General features: G+C 36.7%; 2 protein-coding genes across 3 annotated transcripts in view; both read left to right on the top strand.

Annotated features, from left to right (window-relative positions):
- LOC145987574 (Na(+)/H(+) exchanger protein 7-like) overlaps nt 1-11,947 on the top strand; it is a 59,206-nt gene extending 47,259 nt beyond the window's left edge. Inside the window, exons 2-8 of the mRNA XM_083121921.1 lie at nt 4,209-4,254; nt 5,014-5,055; nt 7,646-7,771; nt 8,915-8,996; nt 9,751-9,778; nt 11,404-11,593; nt 11,923-11,947. Coding sequence (XP_082978047.1) covers nt 7,722-7,771; nt 8,915-8,996; nt 9,751-9,778; nt 11,404-11,593; nt 11,923-11,947 — 375 coding nt within the window. The 5' untranslated portion in view covers nt 4,209-4,254; nt 5,014-5,055; nt 7,646-7,721. The remainder of the gene's footprint in view (nt 1-4,208; nt 4,255-5,013; nt 5,056-7,645; nt 7,772-8,914; nt 8,997-9,750; nt 9,779-11,403; nt 11,594-11,922) is intronic.
- A 5-nt stretch (nt 11,948-11,952) lies between these two features.
- LOC145988211 (Na(+)/H(+) exchanger beta-like) overlaps nt 11,953-16,013 on the top strand; it is a 45,336-nt gene continuing 41,275 nt past the window's right edge. For both annotated transcript variants that reach the window (XR_014441714.1, XM_083123055.1), the window contains exon 1: nt 11,953-12,105. Coding sequence is in view for 1 of the 2 variants with exons in the window: in XM_083123055.1 (XP_082979181.1) it covers nt 11,970-12,105 (136 nt within the window). In the remaining variant the exon portion in view is untranslated. The remainder of the gene's footprint in view (nt 12,106-16,013) is intronic.

Below are 16,013 nucleotides of genomic sequence, written 5' to 3'. Positions count from 1 at the left end.
TGCAAAACATTGACAATGTCTTTCATAGTTAGTCTGAGATTTGCAAATTATTTTCGTAGAAATTACTTTTATCCAAGTTTCAGGAACTAAAATCACCTTAGCCATTAAGAGATGAGTATAAGAAAAGAGGCAGGGACTGAGGAAAAGGGACATAAAAATCTTCGTCGGTGTCAGATTGGTTAGCACAGCTTACTATGACATCAGGGGCTCTGGGTTCGAATCTAGACCTGGACATCATCAATTTCATCATATCTTTGTGACTATCCAAAGCAGCAGAAATGTGAATTAAACCAAATCAATCAATCAAGCCTCCCCCAAAAATGTGTCTTGTCTCATAAATTGGCAGATTCACCATACAGCTTCACATTCACAAAAAACAAAAAGTTCTTAGAAGTTTTTGTCTGTCTTATCATTTACTAGATAGTGTACCACATTTTCACCCCATTTCTTATTGATGCACACATTTTCGTTTTTGGTGCACAATAAGCAAATGGAGAAGAAGTTGCAGAAGAGTAAATAGCAAGGCATCCTGTGAAAGTATTGACGCACCATTAAATTAAATTAATATTCTTGTAAGTTTGCAAAGAAATAGAATATAGATTTCTTGCTCGATTGGCTCGCAATTATGCATGCTTGGTGTTTTGATAAGATGAGGCAGGAGGCACTACATCTATTTTCACTATCTACAGCTCAATTGTATATCGAACATTAATAGAATCAGTAACATGGACAAGCAGTTTTAGTTAAGACAACTGCAGCACAAATATTTGATGTGCCTAGTTAGATTTTTCTATGTTATTAGAAAGTTGTGGGCTTTTTAAAATTGATTCGTTGTCCTCAAAAGCTGTTTATACATAATTTATTTCCCGACATTTCAAATTAAGTATCTAACCAATCAGTATGCTAGCTTTTTGCATGTCGAAAATTTAAAACACTTGGCAGTCTATTGCATTCAAATTAAAATCAGTTTCTTTATATTTATCAATACAATTTTTTTGGGGGGGGATTATGATAATCGAATTTGGGGGGATTGCATCCAGAGTCTTGGGGGGGGAGCACCCCTGGCTCCTGCATTGAAATGCCTGGGCTGCTACTGTTTCATTCTCAATTCTCTTACCTGTGATTAATTTTCTTTCTATCCCACCTGTAAATTTACTGCACTATTTCAGGGAAATGGCAGGGGCTACAAGTGGATCAAGTGTCTCAATAACTGTAATGATCATTATCTTACCTCTGATAACTTGTGATGGTGCAGAGACGTCATCTGAAGGACACAGTGCTAAGATCCAGCTTGCAGGCTTCTACTGGGACCATTATGGACAAATCTTTACTCAGGCTCTCTTCATTGTATTGATTGGGCTGTTTAAAACAGGTAATCTAATTTTTAATGTCCATAGAACAGACAAGATGCATTATTTCTATTGTATTTTTATACTGTGCCTAAAAAAGAGTAAATCTTACATCATACATCGTTTACAAGATCAAAAATGTATAAAAGACTATTGTCTAGACATGAACCTTTAAATTCTGAACACACTTAGATTCTTCATCATGGAAGGGGAAAGGTTTAAATGTACATGAGTTAAAAGTTATGGATAACAGTACTTGAAGCCTTCAGACCTCATGAGTGTCTTTATCCTTTTTATTCTTAATTTTCAATCTTGTTTTAACTCGTGTGCATTTAATCCTTTTTCTTCCCTGATGAAGAACTTAGGTGGGTTAACACATTGGGGTCTCACGACGGGCATAGCCTGCAGTGCTCTTAAAGTCAATGTGGACGAACGACGGGCATAGCCCGTCCTGTGGTATCCAATCGCTTTGCCGATTGAACAACGGGCTATGCTCGTACTTCGTCTCATGCGCGTGTTCATTCAAGCCTCTCTGTTGAAATTCCGACCGCTAGGTGACTCATGTGCTATTTTTATCTCGCACCTGTGACTGTTTGTTGTTGGGTTGATGTACTGTGCATTGTTTAGAATGGCATCATTAGATCCAGACTTCATAGAGGATTCCGCCTCACAGTTTGAAGTTAGCGACGATTTTGATGATACAGATGAATTTGAAGATTTGGAAGGTAGGTTATATTCGTAATAATTATTGTCGACAATATAAACAGTGTTGCAAACTCTAGTATTTTATGAATGAAGTGAGAAGAGGTAATTTTTTTGGGTCTATTCATCTTGCCTCTTGTTAGATTCTCCTACATGCACTGATGTATTTTTAGTTTTTCCATTTATTATTTTGTATAGTGTATGTAAAATGAAAATTTATTTTATTTATTTAGTATATTTATTTATTTGTTTAATTTTTACAGATGACGCAGAACCAACTGATACATTGTCTGGTCCTGTCCTGCAGCCACTTTTTTATACAAAAGATAATTACTTGTAATTTGTAATTATTTTTTGTTATGTGCACATAAGAAGTATTCTTATGCAAGATTCAAAAGATGTATTGATAGTTTATGTAGTTAATTATTGAAATTTCCAGATTACGAACTTAAAATGTCTCTATATTAACATTTGTTACAATGTTGTACTTTTTTCTTCTTCACAAAACATTGCTGAAAAAGTAGTAAAAAACGTCTGAAAATGAAAATAAAATTTAACAAATTTTTGTTCATTGAAAAGAGGAAGTTTTGTAGATTTAAGGAATATGTGGTAAATAAAAACAAATTAAAAATATTTTTTCTATGATTTTTTGAAAAACAACCAAAAACCACAGACCAGAGGTAACAATGCTGTATTATGAGGCCAGACCCGAATGTGTTAAAAAAATTGGAAAATTGAAAGGTGTTGTTCTCCCTTATTTTTTAAAGATGAATGAAGAACTTGAAGCCTAAAATGTGGAAATTTTCCATAGTTCAAGAGATTCAGGGTGAAGAGAGTATGAAGAAAGGAGACTTTCCAACAAAGGTTTAATAGCTGGAGTCTTTGCATCAACTTCAAAGGGAGGATGGTGGGCACTAACATTTCAGGTTAACCTGTCACTTTTTATGGAGCCAATTCAGAAACGTTTTGACAACACCTTGTATAACGAAGAAAATCCATATGGTAAAATAATGAAAATAATGTGAACAAAATGAGTTGAGTTAGTGTTATGCATAAAATGAAGGCTTGATACTACCATACGTAACCACTGTGTCAAACTATAGCTCTGGAAGCAATTTCCCAGAATAGAAATTATAATTTCTATAATTATCATAATTGTTCTAAAATGAGTTCTCAATAGTGAGTTATCATAACATAATTAAAGCTGTGGTTCTTGTTTTTTTTTCCTATTAATAGCACATCGAATGACCTGTGTCACAGATAAAAATGTCTGCTTTATGCCAATGTTACTCTTGACTGAATCATTTATCACTCGATTATGAAAACAATGAGGTGGGGGTGACTGGCTAAGGCCCCTGATGTGCAGGAAGGAAAAGTGTGTTTTCAAAATATCTCCAACTTTCTTGAAAAGCCATAAAATCATTAATGGCATTTCCTACCAATATATCTATTTGTGTTCAACATGCTAGCAAATTCTGCCTGGCCAAAGAATGGACTTGAGAAAGCCCAGACTTTCAGTCTCCAGTTCAAGGGGGGAAAAGCGGTGTTGCTATACTGTTTGCTACATGCCTGATTATTGTCCAGTAGGTACACCACACCTCTTCCTTTCAACATGCCTCCTTCGCTTGCATTTCAGGGAGAGGTAGGGAATCGGAGACCCACTCGCTTGCTATGCGGCAGCAACCATTAGGCTTCGCCCTGCTTGGCCTTGTTGAGGGTGCGACCTATTTCGAAAATTACAAACGAAATATTTGGCAACGAAGAATACCATGAGAATTTCAAACTGAAAGCAAAATTTACCAAAATACTATTTTGCAATATTTGTCATCAAAGTAAAATTTTCAGCAAATGTAGAACAGTTTGCCGAGGCCATGTGAATGTTTCAGGGGGCTGGTGCCCTTGCAGGCCCCCCTCTAACAATGTCCCTTGGTATTTATTTTACAAACACAAGATTGGGTATACTCAAAAATAGCACTAACTTCCAGTTCTATGCTAAGATGCACCTTAACCTTACTGTATTTATTGTTTTCTTGTTCTACAATTTCGAACAATCCACTTCTATTTCACAAAGCGAAACCTCCTATGTCTTACAAATGTTGTAATAGTATAAATGTTTATATTGGCCTCTTAGAATATGTTTTTCCACTCTTTCCACAGCCTTCCATCATGCATTTGGACTTTCCGAGTGGGTTCCAGAATCTTGGTAAGATATTTTTTTCTTTCTACTACTGTTGCTGCTACAATTATTACTGTTAGTGATAGAGATTGTAGCAGTAATAACAGCAGCAGTAGCAGGAACATTAGCAATTACTGTTTATTCATGATGTCTTCTGCTACTCTGGTACAATCTCTGAATCTCCGTATCTTCTGGTGAGTGGGTTTTCTTGAAATTTTGCCCAAAAGCACATGTCAGCCCAATTAGCCTTACATTAAAAGAATGTAAAGGAAATATCTTTTGTACTTTGGAAGACAAAGGACCAACACACAAAAGCTTGGCATTGACAATAATCAGCAAACATGCCACTAACTGTAAATGGTAAGAACTGAAAACATAATTTTACGTGTACAAAATCAAAATAACAAATGAATGTTAGTCAAAGCTGAACATGAAAATTGATCTATAATGTGTAGAAGAACAAATTTTGGAATGGGACATTTAGTAAAAACAGCAATATTGCCTTATATTAAGCAAATCTGTTGCTACTGTTTAGAAAAATGTACAATAATTTCATAAAAAACACAGTTTATTCACTTATCGATTTTGGGGACTTTCAGCACATTTACAGAAGGCTGTTGATAGACATTCTATCAATTTTATGGCAGTGAGTAAACAAAATAGATAGGAGAATAAATTATGCTTTCTCGCAAGTTACATGGAATTATTGAATGGTTGTGTAAGAAGTGAATTTTATCTGTGTTCGTGTTATGAATTTAAACTTTCTGATTATTTTTATTATTTCAGTGTTTTGATTAGCCTTGGGATAGTATTTGGCTACATATTACAGTGAGTACCTGCTAATATTTTACATATAGAAGAAACAAATGCTCCTGCATCTTCCTATGTATCTAAACTATGTGAAGTGGCATGTGTGGTTCCTCAAGGCTCTAGCCTTGGACCGTACTATTAACACATATTTATTAGCATACATTTGAAATCAACTAGAACAACCAACAACCAGATACATAGATGACAAGCATATACTGACTGGAAAATAAGTTTTAGATCAAATGTAAATAACACATCAAATGAACTCCATAAATAAATGGGCCTCCTAATGGCATAGTGAAACAGCTGTAACTTTGTAATCAAGGGTTCTCTGGTTCGATCCCCAATAGAAGCATATAGTGGTTCAGACCTTACTTTAAACTATAGATAAAATCCCAATTAGCCTACCTGTGCATAAAGTGGACTTAAACAAACATACACTGAACTCCATAAACAGTTCATCAGAAGAAATAAAACTCGTGATAAATAATAACAAAACATCTGCAAATAAAATTTCACCATTCAAGAAATGTAAATGATAAAGAATCAGTAATAACAATAGAAGATAAGAACATCAAATACACGAATACCATAAAATTTATCAGTACTTGAATACAAGATTAGTTCAATTGGAACACTCATATTGATTACCCAGGAAAAAAAAACTAAGCAAATCCATACACAGCACAAGAAGCTTGAAAAACATAACAAATACAAAGACAATAATAGCGATATATTATGTCGAGGAAGAAAATGAATGAATCATGTAGAGAAATCTAGGGAACCTGGCATTTTATCATTATAACCCATGGCATAACAGCCCTTGAGGGCCAGGGCCTATCTACCGACTGTTGGCCTCACTCCCATGTGGGCAGTCATCCAACCAGTTACGAGTTGACACGTGGTCAGTACGATGAACCTCCAGTTGTTGTAGGTTTCCATGACCAGGTATGCTACTCATTCATAGCTCCTCAATTTCCTCATGATGGTGGGTGCCCACTGATTCCATATATTGGCCGAAATCTCAGAAAATTTGTCAAGCCTACCCCCAGCAAACTCAAACCAGCATGCATCCCATAGCCCGAGTCCAAAGCCTGACAACTTAGAATTGCAAGGCATGGTGAGGGATGCATTCTACCATTACCTAGCCTATATACACTACACCTACTATGCTGTTAAAGTGGATTTGCCTAATTTCTCCAGATGTATTACAGAGAGTATAACAATCATAAGAACCATTAGTAATTATTCTTTCACCTAACAGATTAATAGGGAATAGGTATTCTATAAGACATCTCAGCAATTGTTTTGTAAGCTAGATTAGTTTTGAAGCAATGATGGTAGTAGTTTTGAAAAGTTTGTTTGACAAAAATGGTATTTTATCCCATACCCACCACCCTCTAACACAGATGTAATGTGCGAGGTATAAACCTTATTCTATCCTCATTACCTCCACTAAAGACAAGACACATCATACACACACACACACACACAAACTACTGTTCTGAAGACAATAAGGTTTCATACAGGAGGCTAGATATTGTGTCTATCTGTATATATTGGGTTGATGCATAAGTTCGTAGCATTTGTGTTTGGTATGGCAACACTGAGGTGTTAGGAGTTTGTTTATTGTTTAATGTTCATCAATTGAAGTGGCATTGTTGTGCTTGTGAATATGCATTGAATTTGAGAGATTTGAAGAAAGACTGTGTTATTTATAGCCTAAAGCACAATAAGTGTCCAGTGGGGGAAAAAAGAAAAACATTTCTGACATATTCTTCTGTCCAGGTTTAACATAGGGGCAAAGGCAACAGAAGTGGCTCGAAACATTTGTCCCTTGTATGAGGAGAAGGCCAACAGGGAAAGCAGGGCAAGAAAATGGTGTTGTTATTACAAAGAGGGCGGCATTTTTTACTTAACCGTTTCTTCATGTTTAGGAAGACCATCGGGCCTTATTGAAGACAGTTTAAATGCTTTAATCCATGGGAATCCACATCAGTCGACTCTAGAATTATCAAATGTGATGAACTGTGATCATTCAACCATCTTGCGACATTTGCATTCCATGGGTAAGGTTCAGGATATTGCACGCTTTAAATGAAAACAACCAAATCAACGAGTAGGCCAGGAAGACAGCATCAAGTGCTGCAACACGATAATGCACACCCACACTCTGCTAACATGACAAAAGCTGCTATCCAGGAGCTTGGTTGGGTAGTTATTCCTCATCCTCCTTACTCCCCCAATCTTGCATGCTCAGATTGCTACCTTTTCAGCTCTCAATCCATCAATCTTCAAGGAAGCTCCTTTGGTGATGGAAATGCTCTTCAAACTTGGGCTTGACGACGCTTTTAACCCCGAATCAGCTGATTTCTTCAGGTGTTGAATTGAAAAACTGCTCCAGCTTTGGTAGACAGTCATAGGCAACAAGGAAAATATATTACTGATTAATTTATGTCTTTTGTTCATCTCAAATAAGAATCAAATAAAAATGCTTTGCCACAGTGAAAAAAACACTACGAACTTATGCATCAACCCAAAACTCGTAGAATAGCTTCATGCACCTGACACTGAAAATGTGTATATATATTTTTCAAAATTTTTACAGAGTTGATGATCTTACATCCGCCAATCATGAAAATGATACAGCAAATTCTTCATTACCTGATGATACTGATTACTACATGCTTCCCCCATTTACTTCTGATCTTTTCTTCTTTGTCCTTCTTCCACCGTAAGTATATTTTCATTCGCTTTGTAAAATCAAAATCACGGTAGATTTATAATTATTAACTTGTCAAGTTTTTGTGGTTCCTCTTAACCTTGCACATCGTTTGGGAATTCACTCACTGATTATATTCATAATTGAAATTATTCATTACAAAATCCCAAGTACAAATTGTTTATTGGTGGCAACAAAGGGGTGTAGCAGTTGGTCAGCGTAAATTGTATGTGAAATTTGCCAGGGGAACAGTTTTTATGTAACTTTGTTGCAAATATTGTTACCAAAAAAAATAAATGATTATGCTATTTTTATTGGCATTCAGTGTATATAAATCCAGTCATAATTTCAGGTGATAATTGTCTTATTTTGAGGGAGTGAGGTCATTGTAGGCTGGTTGGGGGAATGACTCCGGGATAACTATGACAGTGCTTACACTAAGGTAAGAGCACTAACTATAATGCTATGCAGAAATAATTTCATTACAAAAATAAGCCTACAAGTTAGAATTCATATTTCAAAGTTAAATTTGGTCTTGAAAAAAAAAATATGTTTATGCTCTACATTCTTATAGACAGTTCCTGATACTGGCTGTTGCGAGAATTTAATGATTATGAGGGAAAATGATTAAATATATTTCAGAAGTACACTACTCTCTCGCTAATCCGGCCCTCAATAGTCCGCCCTCTCATTAGTCAGGCCCACATCCGGCCTGTAGTCACTCAAGCAGAAATGACGTGCACAACAATGAATTATCGTGTTCAACAATGTTGTTAGTTAAAAATGTTAAACAATGCTATACATACGTACAGTATTTGAAATTGTGACTTTCTTACAGTGAAGTTCAGTACATACTATGGCTTCTAAAAGGAAACACGTAAAGTACAGCCTGTATAGTCCCTATGTGTTTAAACTACATAGTAGTACGTAATTTCCGACCGTCTCAATAATCCGGCACTTCCGCGAATCTGGCACCCATATGTGCAAGGAATGGCCGGATTAGCGAGAGTCTAGTGTATTATACAGCTTGAACTGTGTATTCGTAATAACTTTTCATTAGAAAACATTGAAGGTGTAAATAAAGCAGTCATGGCATCTTTCAATCAGCTTGATTTTTAAATATTCATGCTCCAATATATATATACATATTTGCAGGATTGTTTTGGAATCAGCCTATTCATTGTATGATGTCACATTCTTTAACAATCTTGGTACAATCTTAACTTTTGCAGTTGTGGTAAGACTTCTTTTTATTTCTAATTTGATGAGTAGGTAACCTGTGTTCTGATGGTGTTGAAATAATATTTAGCTTTATACATGTATCTTTGCTTCTTCAGCTCATATACTGCCCTGTCAGTGCTAGAAATTAATCAGTTCTGTTGCCTCACTTTCCCCAATTGGAGGGGGAAATACATATGACTATTTTGCTAAATTTCTTCTGAAAAATTCATATTTGTATTTTTGTTGTTATAGGTCACTTTTCTGCCTCTTTTGGCTATTGCAGCGATTTGGATAAGTGATGATTAGATTAAATTGATGAAGGGACACTCACAAAGAACATCCATTAACAGGTTGGGATTTAAACCTTGGAACTTCAGTGGAGATTTCAGTAAACCTGGGGGCAATCCTGGAGGTAAGATGCTAGAGCATGGTGCTGATCACATCACCTCCAGGTGTGGCTGAGATCAAGAATATGTCGGGGCCTTCTGTGGTACAACTCTAAGTTTCTCATTGTTTCAAGGTGCATCTATTTCCATTTTCTTTACTTTAAAATGCCAGATGTTCACTAAATAATGAATATGTTAACATGGACAATTGTAAATAATATTGTACATGATTATTGTAATATTACAAATATTATAATATATCCTTCAAAAACAGCAAAATATATCTAGAAATTGGATGTAACTGAACAGAAAAGAAAATTATTCTTGTGTTTGTAGTAACTTCATTTAACCTTCAAAAACTTACACCCTTTTCCTTTCTTTCAGGGAACTTTGCTCAATACTTTTGGTATAGGTAAGTAAGTCCTAACAAGTATGGTTAAATTATAACTTAAATGTTTGCTTGTTTCTAGTTGCAACATCATATTTCAACTGTCTTCACAATGGTGAGACATCACAAACAATTTTACACCCCTCATTGTGGATCAAACCCAGGGCCACTCAAACTAAGGTGAGACTGCTAACCAATTGGCTATGTAGCAGACCAAGTTCCTTTCTCCAGAGATGATTGTAATGATAAAGGCCTATATTGAAACTTATTGAAAAAGTATGAACATTTTAACTCAATCAGGGATCGAGTCTGGGTCTTTGGCATTTCATGTCAATGATCAACCATTGAAATACCACATCTACATATCTGTGCAGATGTGTTTTTAAATATGTACTCTAGGTATACTCAACTTCTCCTTGCAACTGCCTGCCATAAGGCATACAAACACCAGTGCCACCTCTCTGCAATTTGGGGAACCAATTAGAACTGGGAAAACTATTATTTGTCATGAATTTACTTAAGCTGCACTGTTTGATTTAATTGACCACTAAAAAGAAGCTAGACTTGATATGATTATATGAATGCCATTAGCACCTATGCTGATGCATTTTCTCCATTATCAGTTTTTCATGTGAAACGAATTATTAACACTTGTATTATTTTTGCAGTGGACAATGCTACTGTACTCTTCAATAGATTTACAATTAAATGAATTTCAGGCCCCTTAATATGGTGAATATTCTAAATTACAAAGTTTTGGAATGTTGGTAAAATTACACAACATATATTTTTTATTATTTTGCTTCATTTTCTAACACCATTGGCTGAATGTGACAATGAGGATGAATGATGAAGTAGGTGAAGAAACAATGATGGCCAGGCTGGCACTCAAAGTTAATTTGGCAAAGTTTTGTTTCAAGACCAGTTTCTGTACAGATACGCTAATCAGGACTGGACCTATATTTTAAGGAGAGATATAAACAATCATGTGCCTCCAATGGGGATCAAGAAGAGGTCCTCTTGATTACAAGGTGAGTGTTACCCCTAGGCTGGGGCTCAAGAGTGGAACATTGGATGGCAACATAGGTGGTGAAATAGGAGCCGTGGTGGTCTAGTAAGCCTGACTGCCACATTGGAGACCTCGAGTTTGCTTTCCGGGATGGGGAACTTTTCCACCTTGTCCCTGCCATAAAGTGGCTCTGGGGATCACCCAGCCTCTAATAAATGGGTACCCGATGGGCAGATTGCACAGTATTACAAGCCATTTTAAATTCAATGTCATGTCACATGTCAACTATTCGTAAAGAGGCTTTGTGTTCAGATATGATGGAAATTTCCTCAAGGTGACCAACTTCACAGTCCAGTGTTTCAAACCTCACGAACTTTTCTCTGCTTTTAATTGGAGTTGTGTGTAATTGGATATATTTCCTAATATTATTATTCCATTTTCATTTGCTTTACATAGTTGCTTTATAGTTTGAGCATTATGTAAATCTTTCAACACAGTATTGTCTCACCTGGTAAAGGGACCTGGCACTCAAGTACAATGATTTCTGGATTTAGAAATATTTCAGGGTGGTCAGATAATTTTTGGAGGAGAAGTGTACATAAAGTTCTGGTAATTGCAATAATTATTTTTTCAATTGCAGGATTGCTGTTGTTTTCCCTATACTCAGAGGATGCAATTATACATATGGACACTAACTTTAAGGAAATAATGGTGTTTGCCGCTCTCATATCAGCCGTCGACCCTGTCGCTGTTCTCTCAGTTTTTGAGGAGATTGGCGTCAACAAGTCCCTTTATTATCTTGTCTTCGGAGAGTCACTTTTAAATGGCAAGTATGTTCCTCCAAATCCAAGCACTTACAGAAAACAATTAATTATATTTGTATTTTTGTTATTTAGTGTCACCCTTTTGACCACCTTTGGCTAATTGCAACTATGTGGATGAGTGATGATTATAAGAGATCGGTGAAGAAACATCACAAAGAACATGTCGGGACTTTGGTGCTGAGATTGGAAGTTAACCCTTAACGTGGTTGGCCACCAAGATGGTAAATCACAATTTTATGTAGATGTAAAAAGACACTAAGACGAAGAAAAATGTAAGACTTTCTTTTCTTTACACTTTACCGTAATTTTTATTCATATTTTTGGATCTCTTGCAGATGCAGTTACCATAGTTCTTTATAATACGATGCTAGCATTTACTGCAATGCCCACCATTACAATGCTTGATATTTTTCTGTCCTTAATATCATTCTTCACAGTCAGTCTTGGTGGATTGATCACTGGAATCATATTTGGATTTTTAACCGCACTCATCACAAGAACAACTGAGGAGACAAGAGGTAAATCCAAATTTTAGAGCGACTTGATAAATTTTAAATACGAGTTGATAGTCACGTGACTTCAACGCAGGAGACATGGGTTCATTTTCTGTTGTGGGTGATATCAGGTAGGATGTTTTGTGCCAACATCCTTGCATAAGTGATTCTGGGTCTAATCCAGGTTCCCATTGGGTACTTTCGAGGGTGATCCTGGGGCTACGCATAGTGCTGATCACACCAACATTATGATCGAGATCACAGTCATTTTATTAATGCATAAATTTCTGATTACAAAGCTTAGTGGTGCATGTAAGTATTTACTGTATTTCAACCTCTTGAAAAAATAAATAATGCTGATGCTGTGGAACTAACATTAAGGCTATACTTGTGTTAACTTAATTTTTGAATTGCTCGATGTTTGAACACATTTTGCAAGTTTCATTCTCTGTAGTTACACATGGGGGATATCCGCAAAATAAGTTCTGCTTGCAAATATTGTCGCTGCAGTGCTATGGTCTCAATGGTGTGCATGCATGCTGAGTTTGTTGATTCTTTGGCAAGGCACAGGCCCTATTTGGAAGACATTCGAAGAGTGCTGATGCATCATGCTGTGAGATTATAATATTTAAGAAAGTTAAAAAGCCCATCACATGTGAAATGCATCCACAATCCAGTTCTTGGCGACCACTATGACAAATACCTCAACAATGGCGTAACTATGTCAAAAATTAGTGTATAGTATTTTATCAAATGGCAATATAAATCGATCGTAAATATATTTTTGTTTTTTTCTTAATAGCCCATCTGAACTTGCTTTCTGGATAAGTCTTGTGTAAAAAAAATGCTACAAATTTTCAATAAAAGCTACGGGCATACATGCACACTTTCTGCATTCCTAATCTTCATAAAAATATGAAAAAAATATATATAATATTTACATCAAATGGAAGACCCAAGTACAATGCTTAGTAGGGATCGACATGCCATTGATATGCAACACTGTTGTTCAACTCCAAACGAATCTCAGTGCATAAACTAATTGTGGGCTCCTGCGTAAACAAGTGCTATCATTCTTCCTGTTGTATGAACTGACCAGAGTTTGATCTCCAGTGAGAGCATTAAAATTGTTGTTGACCAATAACTGTCAGGACATTTGGAAAGCTACCAGGCTCTGCCTTAGAAAGGCACAAAACAGTTGCAATGGAACTTATCCATCAAAAGCTGCTTGGCCGGCCTTGGCCCTCAAGGAACTGTATAAACTATTTTGTAATTAGAATAACACCCTCTCAACTTTTCCCACTAGTGTGTCTTTGACACGAACTACTACCATAGTTTCATGCAAGGCTAAAAGGAGTGTCATGCTTGTGACCAGATATTACATGATCAGCTGTTGAAAGCATTTAGGGAGATTATTTTAATGCTAAAAACCCTAAACTTTACCCACCTAAACTAAGTATTTAGGGAGGTTAATTTAGTTGTAAAAACCCTAAACCTAACCTGCCTAACTTAACAATGAAAGAAGGCATTTAGAGACATTAATTTAATGCTAAAAGCCAGAAACTCCCTTTGTCCTCCATACATATGAAGTAGAGGCAGCAGCAGTCTATATTCAAGACAACAGTAAACGAATGGCTGTTTGCAAACAAATATGCATATAGGAGGATATGGAAGGGAAAAATCATCCTTCAGAAAGCATGCAGAAACAATAACTATGCCAATGAAATATGTGTTATATAGAAATGAGACCATGTTAAAAACATGTGTGTACCATGATTAGTTTGGAATTAAACATTCAGAACTTGGTCCTGGATTCTATCAAAGTGTAAGGAGATTGACATGGAACAAAAATGTACCTTTGAAGTGCAAGGAGATAATACCTAGTCTGGTCATAAATACTGTTACAAACTTTCGACTTGGACTGTACATCCAGTAGTCAGGCTCATGAACCATGCTTGTGCTGAAGTTCACTCCTGACCATTGTGTGTTCAGCTGTGAAAGGGCAAATATGAAAACAGAGTAGCCGTAATTGCTCTGCATATGGTTAGGAAGTCACTCACTGAGATTTTCCAGCCCCTAAAAATCCCGAACATCAGCAAAAGGTTTGTGTATCAGACAATCCAGAGATTCACCGAGACTGGTAGCATGAAAGATCAGCCAAGAGTTGTTCAACTTCACACCGTATGAACAGTTGCGGCTGGTGAGTCGCATCCGCCGAAATCCCATCCGGAAGCAAATGATAATGGCACAGAGGAGCTGGCACAGGGTACTTAATGAAGACCTTGGAATTGGAGCTTACCGGTGGAGTACTGGAAATTCCCTGATGCCACAAGTGAAGAAGCAGAGGGAACTGAAAACGAGACGGCTCCTGCAGCGGTACATTGCCAATGGGCATTGCAGGATTCTCTTCACTGATAAGAAATTGTTCACCACTGAATAAAGTTTTAACCGCCAAAATGAAAGGGTGTATGCTTCAAATTCTCGAGAAGTTTGTGAGAGAGTTCTCAAAAATCAGAGATGCCACCAGCCCTCCTCAGTCATGGTTTGGTAGGGGGTAAGCTATGAGAGTTCTACCAGGCCTCGATTTTGAGAAAAAGGGCTTAAAACCTGTGCAAACGTGTATGTGGAAAGTGTCCTGGACCCTCTCGTGACACTGTTGAACCAAACAATGTTTCACAATAAATCCTGGATGTTCAAGAAATATTCTACCCTAGCTCATAAGGCAAGGATGACGCGACGATGACTGGAGACCAGTGTTCTCGATTTCATCTCCAATTTTGATTGGCCATCTGATAGCCATGATCTCAGTACCTTGGACGACAAACTGTGCTCAGAGCTAGAGGGGACTGTCTGCAAGAAGAGGCACCCTATAATTGAAAGATAATAGCGCTCCTTGATAGCAGCAGGGGGCGGACTTTCCCATCAAGACCATAGTGCTGCAATAGATGCCTGGGCAGGGAGACTTCGAGCCTGTGTGAGGGTGAAAAGTGTACATTTTGAAAACTGATTGGTGCTATTTGTGTGTAATATATGTAAGTGTAACATACTAAAAGAACATTTAAAAATCTGAAACCATATTCAATTAATTTACAAAATTGTGTGTAACAGTATTTATGGCCAGACTAGGTATACAACAATACTACATACATATTGAGGACAGGCTTGGACAATGAAAGAGAGAGGCTTAAGTAAGGCACATGTAGTGAAGATTAAATTCTTAAAGAGTATAGCGGGAATACCAGAAGCAAGGAATTACCAAATTTGACGAAACATGAAGGTAGAAAAGCTACAGGACAGAATGTGTCAAGTACATTCAGGTGCTTTTTCTTGTATGTACGCATTGCTTGCATTGTAGAATTATTTTCCTGTAGTTTACGGTTATTACAAGCATAAGAAAACAGTTTCTCGTTGTGACGTTTCAGGAGAACACATGCTCCCTTCATCAGACATTTATTTTCATTTTGACTATTATAAACTGTATCTTGAATTATATGAATTATAACTGTATCTTTAGTCAAAATGAAAATAAATGTCTGATGAAAGGAGCGTGTGTTCTCCTGAAATGTCACAACGAAAAACTGTTTTCTTATGCTTGTAATAACTGTAAACTACAGGAAAATAATAAAAATACATTCAGGTGGTTTTGACATGTGACGGAGATGAGGTAAAAATACTTCCAGGAAGGGACTGCACTAGGGCTACCATATGTCCTGATTTTCCTGGACATGTCCTCTTTTCGGACCCTGAAATTTGCATAAGGGCAGGTTTTTACTTTGTGTTAAAATGTTCGGGTTTTTACTTTTATCCAATCATCATAGGTGAGAGATCACGAAGTTACAACTTTTCGAATCATTAAACGTCTGATGTTGGCAGTACTGGACGATGCGCTAAGCGTTAGTCGTTTGTTGTTACAGTTTCAAGTTCCGGTCGAT

Source organism: Lepisma saccharinum, chromosome 5 (genome assembly GCF_977018435.1).
Source record: "Lepisma saccharinum chromosome 5, izLepSacc3.1, whole genome shotgun sequence".
NCBI lineage: Eukaryota > Metazoa > Arthropoda > Insecta > Zygentoma > Lepismatidae > Lepisma > Lepisma saccharinum.
Note: the sequence above shows the minus strand (reverse complement) of the source record. Positions and strands in the feature narration are given on the sequence as shown.